General features: G+C 40.5%; 1 protein-coding gene across 3 annotated transcripts in view; it reads right to left on the bottom strand.

Annotated features, from left to right (window-relative positions):
• The window catches only part of MAP3K20 (mitogen-activated protein kinase kinase kinase 20), a 170,396-nt gene extending 144,530 nt beyond the window's left edge, over positions 1 to 25,866 (bottom strand). Inside the window, exons 1-2 of one of the 3 annotated variants that reach the window (XM_037523556.2) lie at positions 25,727 to 25,866; positions 13,086 to 13,278 (exon numbers count right to left, since the gene is read on the bottom strand). In XM_037523556.2, coding sequence (XP_037379453.2) covers positions 13,086 to 13,244 — 159 coding nt within the window. In that variant the 5' untranslated portion in view covers positions 13,245 to 13,278; positions 25,727 to 25,866. Of the gene's footprint in view, positions 1 to 13,085; positions 13,279 to 13,444; positions 13,477 to 25,726 lie in introns of those variants that run through there. The other 2 variants (XM_054699869.1, XM_054699868.1) reach the window with 2 other exon arrangements.
• Positions 25,867 to 26,228: the final 362 nt, after the last annotated feature.

Here is a 26,228-nt window from a genome sequence, read left to right as displayed (position 1 = left end):
TTTCTTTTTATAGTTGAAATATTATTAATTTTATGTATATTACTGACTTGACTAATATCTCACAAGGAAGGAGGTGATCAAACATTCCTTTGGAAGAGACAAATAGATGAACCCTTACCCTCTTCCAAGAGTCCCCAATCAAATGGGGCCCCAAATTGAAAGGTAGTTTCACTTCTAAACTTAAAGTATGCTTCTGGCAATCTCTTATATAAATTATCTTACAAACACAGACAACCCAGCTAGGAGAGGTGAAAGAACTCTATAAAGACAAGCTCAAAAGAACAAACGACAAATTTAGGAAAGATTTTTATTTGTAGACACAAATGGTGAGCCCATCCATCTGGCTCTGAGCGCTCTTATCCAAAGTTGACAAGGTCACAGGATACTCTGTTTTTTCTAAACTTCTCTCTGGAAGGAAGAGTTAAAGGAGAATCTACCTCCCCTTCTCTGAGGGCCCTGGTAAAATAAGCAGGTGTGAAATATTTTTCTCTGTTTATATGTAATTCTTACAAAGGAAAGTTTCTTTGTAATTCACTACGACAAATTACTGCAAGTAAACATTCCAGAACATTTATTATTTTGCTAAAAATTAAATGCACTGTAATAAAGGAAAAGACATATTTCAAATAACACCTAAGTACTGGGTTATATGTTCTTTACATGTTTTCATCTACAGAGCAAATACAGATTTCTCCACTTATAATTATCAGATTTGGAACAAGCTGGAAACTAAGGCAGAATTCTAAAGTCTTATTGGTTAGTAATCAAAGGTTCTATTTATATTCCTAAGGAATACTACAAGAAGCTACATAGTGTCCAGATAAATGCAAATTACATTTAACTTGAAATGTCTGCAGTGTTTCTTCAGCTATCAACTAAGACCTAGAAAAACTTGAAGTAGAATTCATGCTTACTTGATACTACATGTAGCAAAAGAGCTTCATGAAAGCAAAGAAATTGGGCAAAATATAAGCTAGGTAGGCCTCCCTGGTGGCGCTAGGGGTTAAGACGCAACCTATGAAGCAATCTGCAGCCACTGCAGCACAAGTTCGATCCCTGGCCAGGGATCGCAGCAGACCTACCCACATGGCACAGCAGACCTCTCCTGACTTGCCCGCTGCTCCCCTCAGCAGTGTGTTTCAGTCAATCTGCCTGTTCTGTTCCCCGCTCTGTCTCTAGTGAATCCTTTCACCCCCCACCCATGCCTCTGGCCTGTTCCCCAGTTCTTGTATGCATAAATAAATAAATCTTTAAAAAAATATCTAAGATAGGTAAGGAGATCAAAATTCTGGGCCATCCATGATATTCTAGGAAAGCGGAAGCAGAAAATATCCAAAGCATATGAGTATATGTTTAAGACACTAAACGGGGTGAATTGCCAATGTGTACAAAACAGACAATTCATAATGGTATTTTTCCTGTCTCCATACCGTAAATCAGTTTCCATGCATTTGGTTAGCTTTGTTGTTGTTGTTGTTGTTGTTGTTGTTGTTGTGTGTGTGTTCTGATTATAAAAGCAGCATGGTCTCACTGTTCGCAATTTTTCATGGCCATACATAACTCAATACACATGCAAGTACACTTTTCTCATTATTTCTTTGGAACAAATCCTCACAAGTGAGAGTGAAGGGTCAAATGACATTTCATTATCAGACTGGCAGTTTCCAAAACTGTCTTCCAGATGGCTATGCCATTTCAGACTTGCACTGAAAGCTTATACTTCTCTAAACTTTCCCTCATCTCTGATAGAAGCTGCGTAACCTCTGCAGGTCTCTCATGCAGCTAGTCTTTCTCTTCTGGGGACCTGGAGGTAAGGTCCTTGCTCCTCATGACCACTTCTGACCTGTTCTCCTCACTTCCTCTCTAAAAGCTCAATTTTATGACATTATAGTACATTATCAACTATCCTTCATCGTTATCAACATATACTGAAAGAACACACGTGTCCACTACCCCACATCGCAACCAGCACTAGGTATTACCATTCCTTTTCACTCCCACCCATCTTCTATGCGAAGAAATATCCCTGTACTGTTCTACTGTGCAATCACAAAGATCTGTGCAATGTGTACTTCAGTAGATCTGCCAGTTCTGCTCCCCACTGTCTCTGGTGAATCCTCTCACCTCCTTGCACCTCTGGCCTGTACCCCAGTTCTTGTATGTATAAATAAATAATCTTTAAAAAAAATCTGTACAACGCGATTTGCAAGTAGGGAGAAGACATCAATTTCCAGAGGACAGGGAAAAGGGAGTGTACATGTATAGATTTAAAAAAATGTTAAAATACTCCAGTCTATAACATAAACTATAGTAAGCAAATGACAAAATATTGATTGATGACAAAATGAAAAAAAAAAACAGATGAAAAAACATCTCAGAGAACATGAATTTCAAAAGTTTGGGAAATATTACATTATTGGATGATGTAAATGGTTAGTTATTTACAAGTCATAAAATAGGAAGCTATGCTGAAATATGTGCTAACAAGTCACAGAGGAGAAACTAAATATTGGGTACACTCTGACTCTAAGTTGCTGAAATAACTGTAATAACAACAGTCATATATATTGGAAGCCAACTAGGTGCCAGAAATATGCTAAGTGCACTGACTAGGATTACCTCATTTGCTCCTCACAGCATCCTTATGAAGCAGGCCCTGTTATTATCTACATTTTATAGGAAAGGAAAGTAAGACCTGGTTACGTAACTTGCCCATATAGCCAGCGACTGGTATCTACACTGGAATCTACACTGTCTGGCTCTAAAGCAGCACACGCTCTTAAACACTAAGCTCTAGTGTCCTGGGAATGAATGCCTCTGTTTTCAACAAAAGACAGAAGACTTTGTTTAAAACACGCAAATGAAGTTCATTCTATACTTTTCATAAATATTTTTGACTGCTGTCTTTGTCAGCAGATTTATCCCCCTTGAAAGACATGCTGGCAAGAGATTTTTCCCTGTTGGCTCTAGGCATCCTACTTTTGCTAGAATAGCCTTACTCTCAGGCAGTATTTGCCCAGAGTCACTGACAAATTCCAGATCATACAACCTGAAGTTAAGGAAAAGCTCTTCTGCTGTCAAACAGATTTTCGTAGTCAATATATGTGCCTCCCCAGGTCAATTCTGTCCAACTTCTGAGGCCCTCACACCTACCCCTTCCTACTCCAACAGCCTGGTCACCCATCTGCCTTGAGTACCCCAGGGTGAATCTCACTGTGCCCATTACCCCAGTTTGTCATCACCATAAGATGACACTGACGCAGGTGGTCCTCCCTCATCTCTCCAATGTGAATCCCTGTATCACTGTCCATATTCCAGCTGGACCCATCTCCCAACTCCTGAAACCCCGCTGCCATGCTGCCATATTTCATCATCAGCCAGACCCCCTCTATCCTGAACATCTTCCCCAAACCTTCCTCATTTATCTAAGAAGTCAACTCCCCTCTACAGGTCTCTCAAGGGCAGCAAGTTTGTCTCAGCACTTGGTTCACAGGGACTTAAGGCAAACAAGGTCTCCTTGGTCCTCATTACCACTTCCTTCCTGAAAGCTGAATCTATGTCTTAGATTGCATCATTCATTATCCTTTATTGTTGCTGTCATATACCAACCCCACTTCTTGATGATTATAGTTCTAGCTCACCATCATTTTCTCCAATTGCTATTCCTGCCTTACATCCTCACTTATTAATGTCTTCTTTAATTTCTCTCAGTAAATGTATTTTAGTATCAATGTAAAGATCTTGCACAGTTCTCTGGTTAAATTTATTCCTTAGTATTTCATGTTTTTTTTAAGAAATAGAATTTTATATTTCAGTTGTGGTATATAAAACTTACCATTTTAACTATTTTAAGTACATAATGTATTCAGTAATTCACATTTTTATGCAACCATTACCACTATTCATTCAAAAACTTGTTTACCATCCCAAACAGAAATCTATTGAACAACAACTCATTACTCTCTCCTGCCCTTGGGAAACCACTATTCTACTTTCTATATCTGAATTTGCCAATCTCAGGTATCTCATTTAAGTAACCACACAATATTTGTCCCTTTATGTTTGGCTTCTTTCACTTAGCCTACTGTTTTCAAGATACATTTATACTGTAGCATGTGTCAGAGTTTCATTCCTTTCTAAGGAATGAATACAATTCCACGATATGTATATACCATATTTGATCCAGTCATCTATTAATGTAGGTTGTTCTCAACTATTTCATGTTTTGTGGCATGATACATGGCATTCTTGTAGAAGGCCAATTCCTGTTGTTAATTGTTTATATAAAAAATGAACTCTGGGGCCTCCCTGGTGGCACAGAGGTAAAGTCTCAGCACTATCAAGCTATTGCCAGCCACTGTGGCATGAGTTCAATCCCCGGCCAGAGAGAGAGCTAACCCACATAGTGCAGCAGACCTCTCTTGTCTCGCCTGCCTCTCCCCTCTGCAGTGTATTTCAGTAGATCCACCTGTTCTGATTCTCACTCTGTCTCTGGTGAATCCTCTCAACCCCTGCACCTCCAGCCTATACCCCAGTTCTTATGTGCATATATAAATCTTAAAAAAAATAAAAACGAACTCTAGATCTGCTTTCACAAACCTGTTCCACCCATGGTCTTCCCTCACAAGATGGCAAAAGTATCCTATTTATCTTTCTCAAGGCAAAACTTTTGAACTTCTTGATTCTACTTTCACAGAGCATGTCCAGTCAGTGAGAAAATCTGGTCAGTTCTACCTTTAACAATACTCCCCACATTCAACCACCTCCTGCCACTCCACTGCAGCTTTCCTGGTCCCAGCCATAAGCAGCTATCATCAGGATTAAATTCCTGATGAGTTTTTCTGTCATAATTCCAGGTTTCTTTGAGCATAAAGTTTTTTCCAAGGAATACTATAGGTTACACTTAGGTGGTATTATTTTGTGGTTATGAAGCTATTTAGAGACTTTTAGGGATAAAAAGTTCACTTTTACAACTTTAAGGATTTGCACAACAGCTAATCAGTTCAGGACATGTTATTTATATGCTAACTAAAATACATATTTTATTTAAAATGCCCATTCAATGACAGAACTAAAAAAATTAAAATGAATACATATTTCTTAAGATAGAAATAACAGAAAAATTCCTACTAAAGGAAGCACTGCTCTACATGTTTCAAAAATTTATTGCATTAAACTCATTTTACATAGTAATTGTTCAATATAATCTCTCTTCATGTTTATTGCAGCATTATTCACAAGATATAGCCAAAAGCTGGAAAAAACCTAGGTCCCACCAACAGGCAGATGAATAAAGAAAATGTATTATATACACGTGGGGGAATACCACTTAGATATATATATACACATACAAGATGAAACCCTGCCATTTGCAACAACATGGAAGGATCTTTTGGGTATTGTGCTTAGTGAAATAAGTCAAAGAAACACCATATGATTTCATTCATACGTATTATGTAGAGAAAAAAACTAACTAAATAAAATAAAAATAATTTTTTAAGCTATAAGACCAAATGAGGCTTACCAGAAGGGAAGGGGAGGAAGGGTGGGTAAACTGGGTAACAGTGTCAATTGCATATTGAAGGATAGAAATGAACCTTTAGTGAACATAATGTAGTCTATATAGGGGCCTCCCTGGTGGCGCAAGGGGTTAAGATGCAACCTATGAAGCTATCCACAACCATTGCAGCATGAGTTCGATCCCCAGCTGGCCAGGGAGCTACCATGGCACAGCAGACCTCTCCTGACTCGCCCGCTAATCCTCTCAGCAGTGTGTTTCAGTCAGTCTGCCTGTTCTTCTCCCCACTGCTTCTGGTGAACTCTCTCACCCCCCATACCTCTGGCCTGTACCCCAGTTCTTGTATGCATAAATCTTTAAAAAAATATAGTCTATACAGTGATTTATAATGATGCACACCTGAAACTTATATAATGTTATGATGCAATGCTATATAGCAATAAAAGAGGGAAAAAATAAATGTGTATTTCTTAAGGTAGAAATCTATGACTCTCATTCCAAAAACAGAACAATTCAGTTTTCCACTAAAGGATGCTCTGCTCTATATGTTTTGAAAATTGACTGCATTAAACTGATTAATGCTTAATCTCTCTTCAAAAGCAGAGCTGCCATTGAGTCCCCTCCTTCTCTAGTAAGCCTGTACAAACACTCGGCAGACATGTTCACCCTTATCTGTGGAGCTGGTCTAATGTACCAAGCACTGTTCTCCTGAAGAGTGAGTGGTATCAGGGTTAGGAGTCATTAAAATTAAGGCAGTCTCGTTTCATTTAGAACACTTTAATTTTTCTCAGGCCATGAATCAGTGAACATCTGATAATAGAGTTAGGGAAGAAAGCATCTTGGATTTCTTACTTGAAACATGTTTTAACAAAACCAACCATACAAGACACATGGCAATGCAGATCCTTCCTAGCCACCATAGAACAGAAGTTTTCATTCAACGTAAATTAATTTATTATTAAGAGCTCAAAAAGTTAGCCAAGCATGGAGGGGAAAAGGCTATAAAGTAAACTAGGAATGTCAAGATGTATTCTTTTCTGTAGGCTCAGGAATAGCAAAACCTTTCTGCAGTGCTTTCAAAAAAAGAGAAAGTCGAGATGTGATTACTATGTTTGTTACTTTATTTACTTGGGCACTCTGTATTTATTAACTGCTTGCTATGGGCGAGGTGCTGTGTGGAGCTTGGAAGATGGAAACATCTCTAGTATACAGATCCTGTCCTCAAGAAGCTGACCTAGGGAAGAGGTAAGATTTGTTTATGTGGCCCTGGAAACAAGGCCCTGTATCAATGACTAGAAGATACATTATACAGAACTTTGGAAAAATTAAAAGGTACCAAAATTGAATAGCCTGCATGTCACAATCATATCTGTTTTGAAACTACCTGGACACTCATGGGTGGCTCTTTTCTCCTCCAACTATTCTCACTTTATTAGGCTATGAGTTTCTCAGAAATTCAATGGGTGCTGCATACCATTTTTCTTTTTTTAAAGATTTATTTATTTATTTATACAAGCACTGGGTACAGTCAGAAGCACGGGAGGGTGAGAGAATTCACCAGAGCCAGAGCGGGGAACAGAACAGGCAGACTGACAAAACACACTGCTGAGGGGAGCAGCTGGCGACAGGAGAGGCCTGTGCACCATGTGGGACCCTCGCCCGGCAGCCGGGGATCAAACCGGCACTGCAGAGGCTACAGGCAACCCAACGCTCGCAACCCAACGCTCGCAACCCAACGCTCAACCGCTGCGCCACCGGGGAGGCCCTGCATACCATTTTTCTTCCAGTAGCAAAAGCTTAACTTTGTATAATACCAGATAGTCAGGATATAACAATTTTATTAGAATACATTCGTTGACTGATTTCAGCACAATATTTAGCCTGTGGCTGAAGAACAAATATTAACTACCTGAAATGATTATTGCTTAATATACTGAAATCAATAATGTTTTAATTAAAAGTTAAAATAACAGCTGCACTGATGTTCCTCTTTTGAAAAATCAAAAATAACCCCCACATACAAGTAAATATGTAATCTAACAAAGTCTTGAAAGGATTTTAAAAATGTTAATGATTAGCAAAAATAAGAAAGAATGGGCATTCTCTTGTAAATAAGACATTTTTATAGTCATATCAATAATGTAAAAAAACATCAGGGTGATGTTTGTCTTAATGTAACGGCATTTCACATAACATAATAAGGACATTATTTACAATTTAAGTAATTTTCTAAACTCCTATAGAATACGGAGAAGCCTTTCTGCACTTATCCTCACAGATCTGTCCCATGAGGTTCATGTTACCTTCAGAAATGTCAGTAATACATGTTACTTTATCAGCAATAAAGACAGAGTAATACATGTTTACATTTAATGAATTAAATACACTTAATTCATTTATTTGTACAAGTGTCCAATTTCCTCTATTTCTTTATAGCAGTTCACTATGGAGTGTCTTAGATTACAAGCTACCTCAAAGAGGACTATCTCGGGCCTCCCTGGTGGCACAAGGGGTTAAGTACCACACTATTAAGCAATCCACGGCCTCTGCAACACAAGTTTGATTCCTGGCCGGCCAGGGAGAAACCCATATGGCACAGCAGACCTCTCCTGTCTCACCCGCTGCTCCCCTCAGCAGTGTATTTCAGTCAGTCAGCCTGTTCTGCTACCCACTCTGTCTCTGGTGAATCCTCTCCCCCCCATCCTCCCCCCACCACATCTCTGGCCTGTACCCCAGCTCTTGTATGCATAAATAAATAAATCTTAAAAAAAAAAAAAGACGAATATCTCACAGAAAAGAACTGAATGATGGATAGCTGTTCAATATATATGTCTGGATGATGACTACTTTAATTATCAAATAAAATGATTCATAATTTAAATTGCTTATTCTCTAATTCAAAGTGATGATTTACATATCACACAAAGTCAAAGCATGGCACAGTGAAATGTTTAAAATTCCTTAACTGGAAATGACATGCCCATCTAAAAGGAATAAAAGGGTATTTATAAAAATAATTAATCTGGTACCTTAAAGCAAAGGTAATTTAGTCCTGTTGCTATGTAGGTGAATGCAAATCACAACCAATGATACAGTAAATACAGATGTGTTCTAGCCTTTCAAAGAGAGTAACTAAAGAAAGAGTAGATGTGTCAGTACAAGATATCATTTACTGGATGAAAATGAGAGGAAAATCTATTGCAACATGATACCAAGTATCAAGGAAGAGAATACTTGAATGTTTACTGTGAGCAAGGCACAGTGCTGGGTGCAGTGAAGCAGGCAAGAAGGGTGCTGCTTGTATTAGCCAGGTTGCTTGCCCTTTCTGGGCCTTAATTTATAATATGCCCAATGGAGACTATAACTTTGTAAAGTGACTGTGCAGAAGATGAAGACAGTAAAAGTAAGACCTGAACCAAGAGATCATCTTACAGAGATTACGACTAGGCTGGTGACAGACTAGGCAGGTTTTATCGGCGATAAAAACCAAGAGAGCTTGGACTAGGAGGTGGAATACGCTGCAATCAGCCTCATCCTTCCTCCGTCACCTGTGTCTTGCCGGGGCTCTTCCTTGCACACTCTATAGCTGGCCACTGACCTCCTATCAATGTAAGGTTCTAGGAACCAACAAATTCAAGTTTTTCCGAAAGACAGTCTTCTTTATCTGTTATCCAGACTGTAGTATAGCAGTGAAGACACACTGATAGTTAACAGTTATACAAGTCTTCCTATGCGTCTAGCACTCTTCTGGATTTTTTATGTGTGCTGTCCCATTTAATCATCTAGACAAACCTATGCTATAGACACTACTATTAGCCCCACTTTGCAGATGAGAAGACACAGCATGTTCACTTGAAAATTTATGTAGCAACAGTGTTAATAACATCACCAGGCAGGATGCATTACGTGTAAAATTAGTGGTATGGGTGTTAATTGCTATAAATTCAGAAGAAAAAGGAAAATTATCCTTGTGTGACCTGAGAATGTTCCACAGAGAGGGAAGTAGGATCTGCCCAGGCAGAGAAAACAAAAGTATTACAGGTGAAGGAAAGAATGTGAACGAGGTTACTGCAATGGAAAAGTAGGATAGCAGGAGTCGGGCAGAAGTGCAGAGTTCAGGTCAGCAAATGAAAGACAAAGCTACAAAGTCACTCAAGTGGGGAAGGTTTGGAATTTGCAGGCCACCTGTCAGCCAGAGTTCACTGTGCTCAATGGCATTGCCAGGCAAGGCCTGTGCACAGTGCTCGCTGGCACAGGGCCAACTTAAGGGTTTAAAAAGTCTCCAACAACTAAAACCTCTTCACCACCCATCTGACAAGGTACCTAAAATTCCAAAATGAAGTTAAAACCTGATAGTCTGCGTTTCACACATGATGTGCTACACACAACTCGAAGCAGTGGTTCTCAAACTCTAGTGGACTCCAGAAACACCTGGATAGCCCATTACAGCACAGATTGCAGGGCCCCATTCACCAGAATTGCTGGCTCAGTAGGTCTACAGTGAGATTAGGTGATGCTCAATTGATGCTTTGAGAATTACTGCCTTAAAGGGTGAAATCTAGAGTGGGCTCATTCTGATTGGGGAGAGAAAACATTTGCATTTAACAGTAACTCATGAAGGAACTCCTGAGTGAAGGGGAAGAGATGAGTGAGGTATGCAAGCATGTGTGTGGAGATGCTCTAACCCACCAGTCAGGCACTGAGAGGAGGCACTTGAAAGTAGCAATTTACAAGGTTAGCTCAGCTATAGTCAAGTCAGCCTTCTTGATATTTAAAAACCCCACATGGATATCTTTGAGCACCATTTTGGACAAATTATCACAGAAACTATCAGAAATCAAAGGGCAGTTGTGAACTAGCCAATATATTTAAGCTTTATCTGTATTAGTATCACCAAAACATTTAAATACCGAGAGGATTTACAAATAAAGTAAATGTAGTCATTGTCTTTATTGTATTCAGGGGTAGGGGAAAATAGTAAAAGGACATTCCAACAAATTAAGCAAATGCCAAAAATTCATGAATAAAAAGCCACAAAGAAGCTACAATATTGCTAAGAAGAGGAAAATGCTAATGAGCTAGTAAGATAGTAATGGTATTAACTAGCCCTCTCTGAAGTACTAAATGCTGTTATAGCAATCATCTCTACAACAAAAGCTTTTGCTTTTAGTTCTCTCTGAGTTCTGTGTCAACTTTAAGATTGTATTTTCCATTTGGCACTGATACTTCCCCTTTACATAACCAATTCTGACATTTTGATCTCCTCTCATTAATATTTACAATATGAGACAATGCTGATACTTGAACTTCACTGGCATTCAGCATTTCTACAATGGTCAAATTTGATAGGATTTATCTTTTTAAATAAAGGGAGTGTTGCCTTGCAAAAGGCAAGACAAATTAAGAAAAGGTCTCCTTTTTCACCATTAGAGGATTCTGCTTCCTTTCAGTCCTTTTGGGGAAATAACAAGAATCATGTTTTCTTTCAGCTCTCATACTGAAGTCTGGTTTTCTATTATCAGTTGAAAGTCAACAGATTTCATATTAACACAAATGTTTGCAGGTCCCATTTCTCAGACAGAGAAAAATACCATGTGTAGATCTTTTAGGTTCAACATATTAGCAAATATATTGTAAGACTAGCATGAGGCAGTTGTGATTAATCCTAAAAGTTCACGTTTTAAAATGGGCGAACTACTTGCGTGGGGCCTGTCCTCTGTCAGTAGGAAAGTAACATACTCAGGAAAGCAGAGAAAAGAAATACAAACTACAGGCCTACAAATAAGGTGAAAATAGTCTTCCTTTATCCTCTCACAAGAGCAGTAGTAAAGCTTTTGGTTTATGTTTTTCCACTTTTCACTAAGTTCATAAAACATAAATTTCACCCAAATTATTCTTAAATTCCTAAAGAATTACAGGAGTGAACCACAAACATATTAGTAAATGCAATCAATGCTTCTTAAAATCTGTTTCACGTCTTATAAAGTCTCACACCCAACAATCACATGAGCACATGCTTATTGTTACTGAGGCTGCATGATCCAGTGCTTTAAAATCTTACACTTCTTGGAAAATAAGTATGATGGGAGTAGTTTATATTCTACTTTTACCTGGTTAACTGGAGTTTCGAGTTTAAAAACTGCCCTCCTGGATTTCACTCACCCCTCCAAGAAAAGATTGATGCATTCTCAAAGCTCTATTTCTCAATCTATTAAATGGGCACAGTAACGTTGCCTACAAAGCATTTCAGAATTCACTAGATAAAGGGAGCTAGTGCAGTCCAGAGTAAGAGGTGGTTGTATTATTTTAAGAATCGCTGGTTAATAAAATGGAATGGGAGAGGGAGGAAACTTTTCTACCTAGTACCTTTCTGTGTTGTGCACACATCGGCTTTAAAAGCTCTCACTTCCGGGCCTCCCCTGGTGGCGCAGCGGTTGAGCGCTGGGCTGCGAGGCTGCCTGCAGCCTCTGTAGCACCGGTTCGTTCCCTGGCGAGGGTCCAACCAAAAAAAAAAAAAGCTCTCACTTCCCAAAGCTTTCTTAAATCTACAGATACTGAAAGGTGGAGGCATCTGAGTGCTTCAGACCAACCCCAACAGCTGGAAGCCCCTGGCGATCACACAGTAATGCAGGCTGCTGGGAGGAGGGCTCAGCCAAGTGCTGCCACTTGCGTTTCCTTCTCTAATCAATTGCTACGGTTCACTGGCAGCAGCTAATGAAAAAAATGGAATCATTCCGGGAGATTGAAGGATATTTATGGAAAAGTTCACTTTTAAATGATATTGAAAAGAACAATAATTAGCCAAAATGGAACATAAATAGAAATGACCACAACAAACTCGGGAAGGTACTGTTCAAAGTCACCAGCGCTGCTGAGCCCCTGCAGGTCAGCTCTGCAATTAGCCTTATTCTCCAGGCACCAACCGAATGGGGGGGATGATGGGTCACATGCTGAAGAAAGACCAAGGGCCTGTGTATGAGTCCAAGGACCAGCAAAAATCCCAGACTCTGAAAGTCCAGATTCTTCTCTGATTTTATGAATAGGGCATCTCTCCATCTAGCACCTGCTAATTTAAAATCCCTGACTGTAGAGGTGAAATCCAAGAAGCTAATATTGCTTATAATTTAGTGGGGGAAATGGCACTTTTTAATTTTGAAAAGACAACTGCTAAGGACCACAGATTCAGAGACAGAAAATGGAAAGGGGATGAAAATTTTACATGTTACCCTTTACTGACCCCTCTTGGCTGACCTAGGGAAGGGAACAGCCTGCACCCAAGTCTGAAACCTCACCTCCGCCTCTCTGAGAGCTCAGAGAATATTCGGTCTGTCAGGCCATGGAAAGAAATCCTTTCAGTTCAGATGACCCTTAGTAGAACTCAACCCTAAAGTACACGCGACAATGATTTCTATTTATGGGGCTCCCAGAATGGAAATTGAGAAACGGCCTCACAGCTCAGCCCCAAAGGTCTTCCTAGGTCCCTGGGAGCCTGTGACCTCTGATTCTAGGTTGAAAAACTTACATAAGTGCTAATGTGACCATTTCGGATAGTAGGGAAAGAACTTACCTCTTTCTCTATTTTTAGCAGCTTCTTTACAGCCACCTCCTTGTCCTGTGATATCCATTTGGCTCGGTAAACACTCCCGAAACTTCCTCCACCGCAGTTTTCAAAAAACTGCAAGTCATCAAATTTAATTTGCACAAAGGAGGCACCGAGAGACGACATCGCATAATGACAAAGTATTAGACTTCCACAAAATCTGCAGAAAGAAAGAAAAAGAAAAGTTGGAACACAAATATATTCAAATGAATCCTCTGAATCCCACTTCAGATAATATGCAAGTCCTCTGAAACTTCTAAACAGAGCTGCGCTAACAGGAGGAAGGAAAGCAAGACTATAAACAACTCAAAAATAAGAACACTTACCCTGGCAGTCTAGGCAGAATCCAACAACAACTAGTCCAGACTTTGAAACACAGCTATCCACAGAGAAATGGCTCAGGTTCCTCCCTGACAAAACCTGCACTTCCTGCACATCCCAAGGAGCTCTGCTTACAGGCTACTGTGTCACCAGGTCCCTATCATGAAGCCCTGACAAGCGGGAAGCGTGCTTTCAACAGCAAGCTAACATAGCTCTTCTGGTATCCGAAGCATGCCATCTCTCCACATTGCGCTCACTTCACACAAAATATACGTAACCTAAGCAACTGAGCATCCTGGCACAAAGACAGCCCAAATGCTGCAAACTGAACGTGCAATCAGCATTTAGATACCAAAAGCAAATGTTTAGCTCAGGGATGACAGAAAAGCTGGCCAAGTGTTTTCCAGAAGTACCTCCTTGGACTGTATACTGTAGCAGAACTTAATTAAAGAGTAGAAAATTTGCCCTTGATTACAATACATTAAGTCATCCACAGAACTCTGCCAAGAATGTTTTAAAAAAATATTATGCTTGTTTCCAGAGGAACAGATTGCTCCTCCCAGAGATTATTGTAGTGATAATATCTGCAGTCTAAGGAGATTTACTATTCTCCAGGTAAGAAAGTAGTCATTCTTCATAACCCATAGCTTGGATAAAATTTAAGAATATGTCAAAGGTAGGGATATAGAATATGCAACATAGTTTGTTTAATAAAATGTAAAATACCACTTGCAATATTCCCTCAATGTTACAGATGCTTGGTCTAGATTTTATATATGAATTATTTTTGGGTTTGTCACAAAAGAATTAGGACACGAAGCTTATACTATTGGGTTATCAGAAAAGTCATGACGCATTTTTTCTGTTTTTCAAGCAAAAATGTGTCATGACTTTTTCAACAACCCAATAGAAAAACAAATTCCCCTGTCCTATCCCTCCCCACACCCAATTATCTTTTCAAAGGGAAATAATTTCAATTCTTCCAGCATTTTCTTATGGTATTTGCATGCATAATTCTTTTTTAAAAGATTTATTTTTTTTGCATAATGGAACTGGGGTACAGGCCACAGATGTGTGTGTGTGGGTGAGAGGATTCACCAGAGACAGAGTGGGGAACAGAACAGGCAGATTGATTGAAATACACTGCTGAGGGGAGCAGCGGGCAAGTCAGGAGAGGTCTGCTGAGCCATGTGGATAGCTCCCTGGCCAGGGATCGAACTCATGCTGCAGTGGCTGTGGATAGCTTCATGGGTTGCGTCTTACCCCTGTACCACCAGGGAGGCCCTACCTCCATAATTCTTTAAAAAATGTATTTAATTTGCTATGTTTTGATTATTCCACTTAGATATTATCTATTTACTTCTCTGTAGAAGAATTTAGTTCTGTAAAACAACCTTTAATTCTTGCATACAAATATGTTACATTTGCCCAACCCTTCCAGCTTCCCTCTATAACATTTGGCTAAGTCACTATTTAGGGTTTATAGTAGTCTGATAAAGTAATTATTATTCCCAGAAGTACTATATAGGATTCAATAACTTTTCCTTTCTTGGATAACTTTTTGTTTCTCCTGGAGTTACTGGTTGCTCTGTTTTGTTTTCATTGTGTTTAGTTTTTTAAACACCCTAATACTTATTCACCTCATCATACTGTCCCCAATACTTCAAAATTCCTCTCGATAAAGTAAAAACATCAAGAATTTTCATCTCTGAATCTATTTTTTTCTTAAAGCTATTCCTCCTCTGCCCTTTATCTTGATTCAAGTTAGTTAGAAAGGTTGTCTTGTAGGCCTGAAATAGACTGAGTCTTCTGCCCTTTAGCATCATCCTAGGAATTATTTTCACCTTTTCCTCTGTGGAAACCTCTTTCCTTAGATCTCCCGGCTTCTTATTTTTTATTTTATTTTATATAATTCTTACATCATTTTTCATTTTTGCACAATGTATGCATTTTCATTTTGGTTATATTCCCCATACAATTCCCACCCCCCCTTATTCTGACCCTAATCCCTCCTCTTCACCCCCTCTCCCCCCGTAGTGTATCTCTGGTTATAGTTGCTTGTTGATTTTGATTTTTCTCTTTATTACAATTCGTCTTTTTCCTGGTCCCTTATTTAGATGACTGGATCAAGAAGATGTGGTATATATACACAATGAAATATTACTCAGCAATCAAAAAAGATAAACTCGGGTCTCCCCTGGTGGCGCAGCAGTTGAGCGCTGGGCTGCGAGGCTGCCTGCAGCCTCTGTAGCACTAGTTCATTCCCCGGCCGCCAGCAAGGGTCCCACCAAAAAAAAAAAAAAAAAAAAAAAAAGATAAACTCATGCAATTTGCAGGAACATAGATGGAGCTGGAAGGGATCATGCTCAGCAAAATAAGCCAGAAAGAAAAAAAAAATACCAGATTGTCTCACTCAAAGCAGGAATTTAGAAAATCCTGGCTTCTTTATCTTATTTATTTCCTTGTTTAAACAGTACACATTTCCCATCATCTTCTTAAATAAGGTACAGAGAATGTAATTTTCTTTGAGAATCCATGTGTCTTAAAATGTCTTGATTGGTAGCCTGGCTTGGGATGAATTCTAGGGAGGAAATAATTTTCCTTAGTATTACTTCACTGTCTTCAAGTTTCTAATGTGGCTGTTGAGCAGTTTGCTGCTACCCTGGTACTAATCCTTTTTAAAGTACTTTTTCCTTTGAAATCTTTAGGAATCATTTTTTCATCCCTGGAATCCGAAAATTAATTGGATATGCTTACGAGTATCTTTTTTATTCATTGGCAGGATACTAAGTGAACTCTCTCAGTCTATAATTCATGTCTTTTAAATCTGGAAATTTTTCTTCTGTTATTTCTTCAACACTTTTACTGCTTGCCTTCTTCCACATGCACACATGAGGAACTACTTGGAGTTCCCAGTACAAGCTGACCTCTCCAACATCTCCATTCCTTTACACAGTTTAGTGTCTCTGCTTCAAATGCCTTTATCTGTCCAGCAAACTTTTGTCCCTGACCACCTCTATTAAGTCTCATGAGCAGAGTTAAGTTCTTCTTCTGTATCATTCATCTTTTCCACTTAATTTCAACCAGTCTACAAATTCCTTAGGCAAAACTCATTTCTATTAACATCTAGATCTTAAGCACCTAGTACATAACCAGGTATATAACTGTGGAATGAATGAATGAACAAATGAATGGTTTCTGTCTATCTGTTCATTATAACTTCTGCAGCTATATAGATTCCAATCAGAATAAGTAAAATCTGAGACCTGTCACTTTTACAAGTGTCCCAAAGGATTCTGAAGTAAATCCTGATTTGGAAACTGCTACTTAGGCTCTTGAGAGATCAAGAAAGGTATGTTTGGGATGTCCAGGACTGTGTGTCTCTGAGTCCAGAGCAAGAGGAGAAAGAGGAGAAGGACTAGAAGATGCAGATGCAAGGGGAAGAGGGAACCCTTTCCAAAGCAAACATAAATATCTGAACCAGGATAAGGTCAATATGACTCTATCTAAACCCTCTGGTACAGATCTTTCCAGGGAATATGGATGAGCTGAGGCAGGATCAGTCACATCTGAAGCTGATCCAAGGGTGCCAGAGAAAGGAATATATTTACTGTGTAAATGTATTTTACACAGTACAACCCCTGGAAGCATATTGCTCCATGATCTTCACCTCCTGAGCTAAAGAAACTACTCATGTTCTACCCAGAATCACTGTTACTCACTGTGCGATATAGCCTGCCATTTGGAAACAGGCTATGTATGAATGGAACTGTATAATTACTTGAATGTTTTATTGAGACCATAAAAAATTAAGCCTGATTTGATTACAGAAAAGACTAGCAATTCTAGGGTATACGAGTACAGGTTTTAACTCCATTGATTTGGCAAAGCATCACAGACCTAGCTGAAAACCTGACTAGGATCCCCACAGCCTTCTTCCTATGGGTCAGGCCACATGTTTTTCCCCCTTGAGCTTTCTCTTCTTTAATTTAAAAATCATAATTCTAAGATGATCAACTTAGGATCAAAAGAATGGAAAAACTAAGTTGCTGATTTATCATACTTAGAGCATCTTGGGAGAAACTATTACCTGACCTAATTATGTTCTAATTTTTCAGATGCATTCTCCAGTGAATTTTTGCATAGAAGAACTGGGGTCTAGACCAGAGGTGTGGGGGCTGAAAGCATTCACCAGACAGAGAGGGGAGCTGAACAGGCAGATGTATTGAAATACACTGCTAAGGGAAGCAGTGGGTGAGAGAGGAGAGGTCTGCTCCGCCATATGTGGGCTAGCTCCGTGGTCAGGGATTGAACTCAGGCCATAGAGGTCATAGTGCTGAGATTTAACCACTAGACCACCAAGGAGGCCTGCTTGAATATATAGAATTTAATTATGAGTCATCTATGTAAATGTATTTACACAGTATAACCAATCAAAAGATGTCTTCATATCCCATCATGTTGAAATAATTGCTTTTCCACAAGAAAGGCAATTCTTCTCCATGAAGCAATTCCCAGTCCCAATTTTGTAGTATTCTGACTTTTGTGTCATAAACTCTCAAAGCTGTTTTAAAAGTTAATGTAAGTATTTACACAACACTGAAAAGTAAGTTTGAGCAAAGGACAATTGTGTCACAATTCTACAAATGCTGAAAATTATTAACTTAGTGGTTGAATCCAATTATTTAAATTGTAAAACAATTTCACTTTTAAAAATTTCCTTAAGGGCCTCCCTGGTGGCGCAGCACTTGAATGCTGGGTTGCGAAGCTGCCCACGGCCTCTGCAGCGCTGGTTCGATCCCCGGCTGCTCCCCGGCCACCAGAGGAGGGTCCCGCATGGCGCGCAGACCTCTCCTGCCACCCGCTGCTCCCCTCAGCAGTGTACTTCGGTCCTTCTTCCTGCTCTGCTCCCCGCTCTGGCTCTGGTGAATTCTCTCACCCTCCCGTGCTTCTGACTATACCCAGTGCTTGTATAAATAAATAAATAAATAAATAAATCTTTAAAAAAATAAAAAAACAAATAAAAATTTCCTTAAAATTTAAAAAGAATGTTCAGTCTGATCATGAATATTAATGGAACTGAGCATCTTGCTAAATAAAAGTTTAATATCATTAAAATAATAATACATAATATTCAAAAAAATTTAAAAAGAATTTTAAACTATTAATTGCAGAAATCTATTGTATATAACCACACATATATATCATATATGTGTGATCATATACATATGCACATTTACACCCATCAGCTAATTATCAAAAGTAAAATAATGTGGAAATATAGACTCTTAAAGGGTATATTATTTTACTTTTTTAAAGTTTTAAGCTTTCTAGTCCAAACAAAATAGGCTTTTGCCCTGAATCAAAAACAGCAACTATAAAACATGACCTTGTTAATATTCTTAAATATTAAAATAAAAAAACAAGGTATAGAATTAGATATAAGTTTGACTTCTGCCTCTACCTCTCAGGAATGTTGAACCAATCATATTTTCTCAGACTATGACATATTCCAGATTCAGAAAACAAAAAATTTGAAATACCTTCCATTCTGTTACCAAATGTCTCAAAGTTGATATCCTGCAAATTATCTAATTTGCACAGTATTTTTTGACTTCTTTGATAAGTTTCACTTCCAAATAACTGATATTTCAACACAGAAGTCGTATGTCCAGGGAGAAGATCCCCCTTGGAGAGGAAAATCCAAAAGTACTAGCTGTTAGGCCTTGGCCAAGGCACTGTGGCTCTGTTCTCAGTTTTCTCAGTGGCTGTTAACACTAATTCTGCACAGTTGTTAGAGGAACGGAGAGATACTATGGCGAAACCCACACCTAGTATAATACTAGATTACATATGTTGGAAATTACTGCTGCCAAATTATTTTAATGTCTTGAATCGTATCTCATCAATTTCTTCAGCCTTCCTACTCCAGTAGGAATTGCTACATTTTCCGAAATTGCTTTATATTATTAGCTCACTTGTTTTGTAGGACAATTGTTAATAGACTAATGCACTTTGATCCCTAAATCCTTTTCATCTTTGTTTCTTTGTGTATGTTTTAACTTTTCCCCCACACTTTTGTTTGCTGTTTTTGTTTGTGGCCATTTTTGCAAGATTATTATAAGTAGTAGCAGTAGTAGTAATTACAAGTATCTTTTAAATATGTTTTCATAAGAATGTACTTAAATTATTAAAAGACGGTAATTTTTTTTTAATGATTTAGTTTTTTATTTATTTATGCCTACAAGAACTGGGATGTAGGCCAGAGGTGCAGGGTGCTGAGAGGAGTCACCAGACAGAGTGGGGAGCAGAACAGGAGGATCTACAGAAATACACTGCTGAGGGGAGCAGAGGGTGAGACAGGAGAGGTCTGCTGTGCCATGTGAGTCAGCATCCTGGCTGGAGATTGAACTTGTGCCACAGTGGCTGGCGATAGCTTGATAGTTCTGACTTAACCCCTGCGCCACTAGGCAGGGCCCAAAGACAATAATTTTTAGATACTATACTTTCTAGGTCCAACTTATTCAGTCAGACCTCCTCACTTTGGAAGGCCCCTGAATATACCTACTTTCCACGGTGATCACTGTCTTGTTTCAGCTCCTATTTACTACACATCAAATAGACTCAGGAAACTGCAAGCAGCTTCATTAAATTCCCGAAAATCATATTTTTAAAATTAAATCTGTTTCAGAAAAGGATAAACTTTACTAGAAAATAGGTCATTGGACATTCTCTGGCACTTTCTATCACTTAGGTTTATATGAATCTATTACTGCTGACTTTAAAGTCTTTCTTTTTTTCCCATCCTTAATTTATACCTTCTTTTTCCCCTTCTTCATAAAAGTAACAAGTTTATTTTTGATGCAATAAAGAAAAATTATTTTATCATGACCTAGATAGGAACAACAAGAATGATAATTCTTTTGCCAACCTTGCTACCCTAATATTTATTTATGCTGGTATTATTTCAGCCTCCTTAACACAGATTAGTGAATAAACTAATAAAAATGTGCTTTGTCATCATTAAAACACCACCACTTGGGTTATGATTCTATTACCATCTTTTCTTCCTAGAAGTCTTCAAAAACTTGGGGAAAGCTCTGGTCTGGTATATTTGTCCATTAAGACAAGGCCAAAGATTCAAAGATTTTATTCCTGAACAAAACTGCTGCTCTATTATGTTTTGTTTTTAAATCACTAAACAAATCAATAAATAAGATCTGTAAAACTAGCTAGTAGAGTCTAGTTTGTGAGTAGAACTAGCTAGGACTAGTACACATACCCACCATATTTCCTTCCAAAGAAATGCCACTTGAAATCAGCCTATCTTCTCTAGAATAGGCTGGACACAGGGAACAAGTCCTCAGTTACAAATATCCCAGAGACAACAACAGCTTTAGTGTCTAAAAAAGAGCTATTGTTTCTTTTTTCCACAAAGGTTAAAATAAAAATGAGTTGGATAAATGAAACATTCTTATTTGTACTTCAACATTTCAATGAATGAAAATGGACTTGTAGAACACACTTCCTTGCCAGAGATGTTACCAGAGGCAAAACACTGAAGGAACAGGAATGCAGGGGAGGGGAGAGGCACCTACAGCACACCACACCATGTGGAAATGTGTCCCTGCTCCAACCCAAGCCCAATTAGGAAATGTGAAGTGGGAAAAAAGATCACAGCGGGGGCTTTCTGTTTTGGGTAACTAAAGGCTTCTTATGTTGAATGACTGAAGGCATGATGAAGACAATCAGGCCAGAGATTGATTAAAATATAGGATCCTGGAGAAGGCAGATTTCTGTGAGTCAGTCAGAAGAGGAATTCTCACTTGCATGAAGGGTAGGTGAGATTACTCAGGGGTAAATAAGGTTTTCTTCAGTCACCAGCCTCCCACCCTCCAGAGTCTGCTGCTACCCTTGATTCTACCTGTGGACTATTTTCTGTCAAATAGAAAGTATCTGACCAGTCTGGCTACTGACAAGCAGGCCCAATTTGGGACTATTTACCTAGAATCAATGTTCCCTGAGAAGGGTAAATGCAGGGTTAAAATCAACACAAGCTGAAAAGGGAACGGGGTAGTTAAAACCAGAGAAGACCAAGGAGAGGCCCTATATTATGCTGTGTTGTTCCAGAGGCACCGGTACTGCGTTGCCTAACAAGAAGACACACCACCACATTTAGTGGTCAGCTCCCTTTCAGGAGATGCCAGCATGAGCCAGGAGAGGAGAATAAATTGTTTGTTTGTTTGTTTGTTTAAGATCCACTCTAACCCTAGTAGGCTATGACTAACCTACACTAAATCGCGACTGGTTTCCCTCCTCTTCCTGGGAATGACTTCATAGAGGAGTGCGCTGATCAGCCTCAGTGATGAAAATAATTGGCACAACTGGGTGAGTCTTCTAAATTTCTCCTCCCAAATTGTCTGGCAAGATGAGCACCACAGTCCACATGTCTATCCTATACATCTCCTCTCCCTTCTCCATTTCTAAGACAAAAAGCTGTGCTCACTTTGAAAGTCCCTAAACAAAAACTTTTCGGTACTTCCTATTGTTTTCTGAACAAAACGGAATCGTCATTTCCCCCATGCAGTGGGCTGTGCTGTAAGGTTTGATGGTGCCGTACTGTTTGCTAGAACCAGGCCCACACTAAAGCATGTGAACAAACACTCAGCCTAGAACATCGATTTTACTTTAAGATTTGGAGGAACTAAGATGCCAGTGTCTGTGTGTACTGTTCTGTTAAAAAAAAAAAAAAAGCAAACATTACAGAAGAATGCAAAATTCAGAAGAGTTTTTAAGATGAAATACAAAGTTTTAAAGAAGGTGCTTGCTTGCATTGGAGGTGTTTATGGCTATATTTACGGATTCCTGAAGGAATATGTTCTTGCCCACAACAGAGTAATCGCATAGAGAAGTTTACTAAGCGAAGATTTACTCACGACCTTTAGACAGCAATTCTTGCCTTCTCTTTTTGGTTTTCCTATATGGAAATCCACAAGAAAAGACATTGGTCCCTGAAGATAAGCTGTGCTCGAAATCAGCTGTAAGAATGGCTCCAAATGATTTGTTTTAGCCTCCAGCTCATAATCTTCCCCTCCTCATACAAGTCCCAAATTCTTCAAAATCTTTATATAAATATTTAAATGCACTCATTTTTAGATTCTCCCCCAAGACTATTACAAAGTTCAAGATAAACATAGAGGAACACAAAGCTGCTTTAGAAATCCTTGTACTCAAAGCAGGAGAGTAGCTGTGAAAACCTCAGACCTATTTACGTACCTAAGTGCGATCTGGGAAGGGGGCGGGCTCCCAAGGGCAAGCCTGCTGGGTACAGATGAAACAATCAGCTTTCTCTGTGTCCAATTTGAGAATGCAGAGAAACACTTCTCTAGCACTCAGTTACAATGGCTGAAGTTGCAGGCCCTGGCTCAAGCATTTCTCTGTGCTATCTCATGTACTTATGCGTATGTAGCAGGTGTTACTCAATTTCCATGTGGGGAAACTGAGGGTCAAGGATATGAAAGATATCCAAGCCAACTAGCTAACTTACAAGTGACACAACTGCGATTCAAATTCAGGAATGACTTCAAAGTCATATCATTTTTTCCACCATATCATATGTCTTTTTTTCCACTATATCATCTGCCTCTTCCAGTTTGCCTCCTTTCCCCCCCCTTTAAACAGATCCTTTTCTTATTATAGTAAATTACTAGATGGCTTACCGTCCACCTAAAAGTCCAATTTGAAGCTTTAATTTCCTATTAGCAATTGTGACACTGGGGTTGGGGCGTCAAATGCATGGCTGCTTTTTTGTCTTACAAAATCTTCTAGTGTGTTGGGATTATTTAACTGCTATTAGGGCATAATCAATGCTTCAGCTCTCTGTAGGAGGGTCTGACACAAAAGCACCCATGTATCAGTCAAACCAATCTAAGCTCTAGCATTTATAGCTTTCTTCTCTTAACAGGTACAGTTTTCTGGTCACAGCAGGAACTCAGCTTATTTGTGTGTAGTGGGGCAAGGTTAATAGCCACAAAAGAAGTAGCCTAAATCTTCCCTGCAGTAAGACCAAAAGGTGCCTTCACTGTTCCTATTACATTCAGATAGACAAGACACCCTCCCTGTCAATCTATCCTGGGTAGAATAAAATGGAAAACAAATGATCCAAATTGATTTTTATTTCCCGCATCTCAGGATACAGATATAAGGCTATCTTAGTCCAAGAAGTACTGTATCACTACAAATACCTTCAGAGTAGTCTATGTCTGGAGCCTAGCTAAGGTTTTAAAAAAAAATCATTGATTCCTCTCTTTTCTCTGAATCTATCAATTTCTAAAATCCACTGTCCATTTTTCTCTTTCCCTCCACACTAATAGCTTCAGTTTATGTCTGACCTCTTTTCACGAAACATCACTGTAATTTCTCGAGTGTTTTCTCTAATGACTACACACCCTTCATAATGCCTGTTTATAATTTTGTAACCTATCAGAGTCAGTTTCACTGCTCATTCCAGATAGGCACTCAGCCAACATATTGCCAATAGCACTCACTCTTGTGCTAACTTAAAATACACAGCACAGCTTGCCAAGTCTCCTTATTTGGCAAGAAGGTCCCTTAGTTCCCAAGATCTTTGACCATCCATTTTTAGATCCAAATCCTCTAGCTTAATATTTGGATAGTTCTCTCTCTCGAATGTGTCCTTAAAGAATAAAGAAATGAGAATTTAAAAAAGAAAAAGAGGTCAGTCATCTATTTGCTTCCCTACAAAAGAAAAAAATGCCCTTGCCATGGCTTTATGGTTATTTATTTACTCTGGAATTATTGCCATTAAAACTTTTACTTAAAGAAATTATATTTTCCAGTTAAAAAAAGTCCCAAAACAATCCCAGAAAAGTTGTAGTAGTAATTAAATTGTGGAAGATTAAATAAACAGCACACATTGCTCTGAAAGACCATTTTTCTTTCTCTTAATTCTCTTTTCAAACAAATTCATATTCATTTACATCTCCCAAATCTCTCCCTCTTGTAGCAAGAATTGAAAACAAAGGCCTTACAAATGATCAAAACCATAATTACAAAGCAGCCACTGCATATTTTGTTGAAAATAAAAAAACATGAAATTTCACAGAGGAGACGGGCCTACTACAAAGAACATTAACTCTGTTGATTCACTGGTTTATTCTTGTCTTCAATTGTACTTGTAGGTTTGGACCTGACGGTTCACTTCAACTGAGCTCGGTAAGCAAGAAGGCACTCATGCAAGAGGGTGTAAATAGGAATACACTCCAAGAACCATCTTAACTCAGGTATCCCCGAGTTCATTCTCTAAGTCAATTCTGATGCAGCATTATTAATGAGAGCTGCCTATTGTAACAGCATTGGAAAGGACCACTACATAGTGCTGCTTGCATTATAAAGGAAACTAACAAAAATAGTAATTAAGTTCCCCATAAACAGTGCTTATGCAAGATTTCGAGGCACATGACAAACATACATTTTCGGCAATCCAACAATGCCCCCCCCCCTTTTTTTTTTTTTTTTTTGGCAATTCGATGTCCCCTCGCCAGTTTTGTATAAAAGTTTTTCCGCAAGCTGTCAGGAGGAGCGAGGCGTGGCGCGGCCGGGCTGCCAGCTCCGGGCCTGGTGCAGGTCTCGGGGTCCGCGAAGCGGGGGGCCCCCTCGGTTTCCAGGGAAGGCAAAGAGGGACTTGCAGGGGTGCGCGCGGGCGCCGCTGCACGCGGCCCAGGGAAGCGCGAGCGGGAGTGAAGCAGAAGTTCGGGGTCCCTCCCCGCACACCGCCCTCTGCGCACGGGAAGCGCCCGCGCCCGGCCCGGATTTTGGCCGCTCGCGTTCCGCTTCCCGAGAGGACCCCGGGCCCCCCACTCCGCCCGGGCGCCGGGCTCCGCTCGCCGGGCCCCGCGTCGGCGAGGGAAGCAGCGGGGCGCGGCTGGGAGGCGCCCCACGCCCAGCAGCGCGTCCAGGGCGGAGAAAGCCCGAGACGCTCCGGCTGCGCCCCGCTCTCGCCAGCGCCAACTTGTGCGCGGGACCGGCCCGACTTCCCGAGCCCTCCCGGCGCCGCGGCCGAGGTCCCGCGCGGGGCCCCGCGGAAGCCGGGAAGCTCGGTCCGGAGGCCGCCGCCCGGGCGGGCCGCGCGTCGGGGCGCCCGGCGCGACTCCCCGGCCCCGACCCCCGCGGGGCCTCGGCCCCCGGACGCCCGGTCAACTCCGCGCGCCATGGGCCGGCCCCCCTCCTGCCCCGCCAACCTCCGCGGCCTCGGGCCTGACCCTTACCTGGCTCCCGGGCCGGGCGCGAGCAGCCGGGGGCGCCGAGGCTCGGCGCGCGGCGAGGGCAGGGGCGGCGACCGGGGGTCGAGAGGACGCGGCCCGCGCGGCTCCCACGCTTCCGCCGGAGTCAGGAGTTGAACATTCCGCCTCTCCTCCCCGCGCCAATGAGGAAGACAGTCGCGGCAACAGCACCACCTACCTCCCGCCGCGGAACGGCCGGGCCTCCCTACCCGCTACTGGCACGCCCGCGGGACGGCTCGGCTCCGACGGGCGCCAGCGGGGCCCGGGCCCAAGGGGCACCTTCCGCTCCAGCGCCCTGGAACCCACCGAGGCCCCCTGGCCCCCATCCCGGGGGCGCTGAGCGGGGCCCACCCGCCCCCCAGAGGCACCTGCCCTAACTTGGGGGTCTCGGGAGAGGGCTCTTCGGCCAGGTGGCCCTTCACGTCTTTTGTATAAAAGGCACCTAACGTGGCAATTCGTTTCTTATCAACAAATGTTTACTGAGAAA

The sequence above is a fragment of the Talpa occidentalis genome, unplaced genomic scaffold (genome assembly GCF_014898055.3).
Source record: "Talpa occidentalis isolate TD23 unplaced genomic scaffold, MPIMG_talOcc4v2.1 talOcc4.3, whole genome shotgun sequence".
NCBI classification, from domain to species: domain Eukaryota; kingdom Metazoa; phylum Chordata; class Mammalia; order Eulipotyphla; family Talpidae; genus Talpa; species Talpa occidentalis.
Note: the sequence above shows the minus strand (reverse complement) of the source record. Positions and strands in the feature narration are given on the sequence as shown.